Genomic DNA, 2,479 nt, shown 5'->3' with positions numbered 1-2,479 from the left:
AATGGCGAAAAACAGGGCACGACATATCTGGGCCAACTCACTTCTGAAATCTCTGGTCAAACACATCGGACTTGAATCAGGGTTCTCAGAGCGGCATGTTGGTTCCTTTACTACATTTGTCATTTTTTCGGTGGCTCCTTCCGCTCTATGGGCGCTAAGAGAGCCTTCGTTATACCCATTGTGAGTTCGGCTAGGTACATAATGGAGAAGCGTATAGAGAGGGATGGACCGATCTGGACAAACTGCCATAAAAAACTTTTGGGGTATTTCCTCCGTTCTGATCTGATCCCAGTTTTTCTAGAGCGGTAGAAATTTCCAACAATCCGGCCTTCTTACCACATCTACTGCCTATAATTTGTGAATTGCAGATTATGTATGAGGCAGTCATTCATCACGGAAGCCAAAATCTCATGCTGTCTGGTCAATCGAAAGTTGAAAGACAACGTATCTGGTATAGCCTTCATTTAAATATCCAAGGAAGCATCCGCAAATAAATTTAACTCAATAATCGGTACAGAAACTACTTAGGAGTTGCTTAATGGCCAAAGTGGTGAAAGCATTTTCGCCATTTTTTAATATCTTTATGAAATTTATATTTGAATATTCATGTATTTTATTTTAAAATCATAAAGCTGGATAAAGGACCTCTAAGTTTATTGGGACAACTATTCTTTTTTAAAATATTTATATATTAAATTATTATAACTGTATTATTATTTCAATTTAAATAATTTAAGATCGAAAATTATTACGTAAAAATTTATTCGGAGATTCGTTTATTGCAAACAGAAATTTTTGTAAATCGAAAATGTCTTTTAATCTAACTGAAGAAAGATTTGAATATTTGGAAAATTCAAAATTTTCTGAAGACGAGAGGAATTCTTCCGATGCCAATAATTTGGAAAATATTTTAGAATCATCCCCATCCAGAATCAATCATCATAACTCGATGGATTCACAAGCTATTGTAGGAGGTGTTAAATTCAAGTTCACAAAAAGAGCGGAAAGTGGAGATAGCGAAATTGAATCCTCTGAAGTTAGGAAAAAAGTCATCTGTAGCTTAAGTTCCTTAATAGAAATGATTGGTGAGACCTTATCTTCCAAAGATATGGATGAGATCATTCAAGAGTTTGATCATCGCGATGGAAATGTAGACATACAGAAACTTCTTTTAATATTGGAAAAATTGAATGAAGAAGATGAACAAAGTTCAGATGATAACAGATCATCCTTGGACAATGTCGAAGAGTTACGAAGAAGAATGAAATGTTTAGGAATAATAACTAAAATATTAGGAAAGAATATAACAGAAGAAGATCTTCAAGACATGTTAGCAGAGGATTTAGATTTTCAAGAAAAATCGGGAACGATCGATTTTGCTAGGCTCTTGACATTGATGGAAGAAAAGATGACAGATTTTACATCAAGTGATAACAGCTGCGGAGAGATTGCAGAATTAGACAAAGATAAGATCTCGCTGACGGAGATACACAACGTTATGATTTCGTTAGGAAATGTGATGATTAACTTAGGTCAAAATATCTCTGATGACGAATTTTGGAACATGTTAAAGAAGGAAACATCAGGGGAAGATTTCGATTTCCCTCAACTTCTGGTTAACACGATGGAGAAGGAGATGATTGATAGAGACGATGATTCCGATATTATCAAGGATTTTCGCGTTTTCGATCCTCGGGGGACTGGTTACGTATACGTTGACGAAATTCGTAAAGTGATGATGAATTTCGGAGATAAACTCAGTGAAGAAGAAATGGAGGAATTTCTCAAAGATGTAGAAATTGATGGGCGTGGTCAGTTCAATTACGTGGATTTCGTCACTAAAATAACTTCAAAGCAAAAAGAAAGATTGTAATCTATGATTTTGCTTTCGGTTCTAAATTAATTCAAAATTATTCTTATTATTCCTCAAATAAATAAAAATTAAATCTTATTTTTATATTTTATTTTAATTTATTCAATAAAGAATATTTGTTTTCTTCTATAATATTACGCTTCATCTACATATATAAAAATGAATGTATGTGTGTGTGTGTGTGTCTGTCCTTCATGCATTACCACACCGTTTATCCGATTGCCGTGAAACTTTGAGAAGTTGTTTAATATACTCCGGCGAAGGTTTGTGGCATAGTACGATTGCCATAAAACTTCGGAAAGTTTTTTAATACACTCCCGCGAAGTACATTTGTCCTACGATAGATGGCGCGCGTTTACACGAGCATTCGAGCACAGTGTGTTCGATCGATTTCTAATTGTGAAGACCATTTCCCCCTTCAAAAATATTTTTATATATGCATTCGTGAACTGTTATTTACGATATTCGTAATAATGTTTGTTTAATCACTTTATTTCAACTTTTTTTTGCTAATTACGTATTCGCTCAAACTTTGTTAAAACTTTAACTGTATACCGAACAACAACCGAAGTTGTAGAAGGAAATTCGCCTATTTTACCGATCTAG

General features: G+C 34.3%; 1 protein-coding gene across 1 annotated transcript; it reads left to right on the top strand.

The window, feature by feature from the left end:
• The first annotated feature begins 738 nt into the window (after positions 1–738).
• LOC111623413 (calmodulin-like protein 12) lies at positions 739–1,929 on the top strand. Its single transcript, XM_023365985.1, has one exon. It carries the CDS (start codon positions 809–811, stop codon positions 1,871–1,873), a length of 1,065 nt encoding a protein of 354 aa, XP_023221753.1. The 5' UTR covers positions 739–808; the 3' UTR covers positions 1,874–1,929.
• Positions 1,930–2,479: the final 550 nt, after the last annotated feature.

This window comes from Centruroides sculpturatus, unplaced genomic scaffold (assembly GCF_000671375.1).
Source record: "Centruroides sculpturatus isolate CEXI.00-Female unplaced genomic scaffold, Cexi_2.0 scaffold314, whole genome shotgun sequence".
Classification (NCBI taxonomy): Eukaryota; Metazoa; Arthropoda; class Arachnida; order Scorpiones; family Buthidae; genus Centruroides; species Centruroides sculpturatus.
Note: the sequence above shows the minus strand (reverse complement) of the source record. Positions and strands in the feature narration are given on the sequence as shown.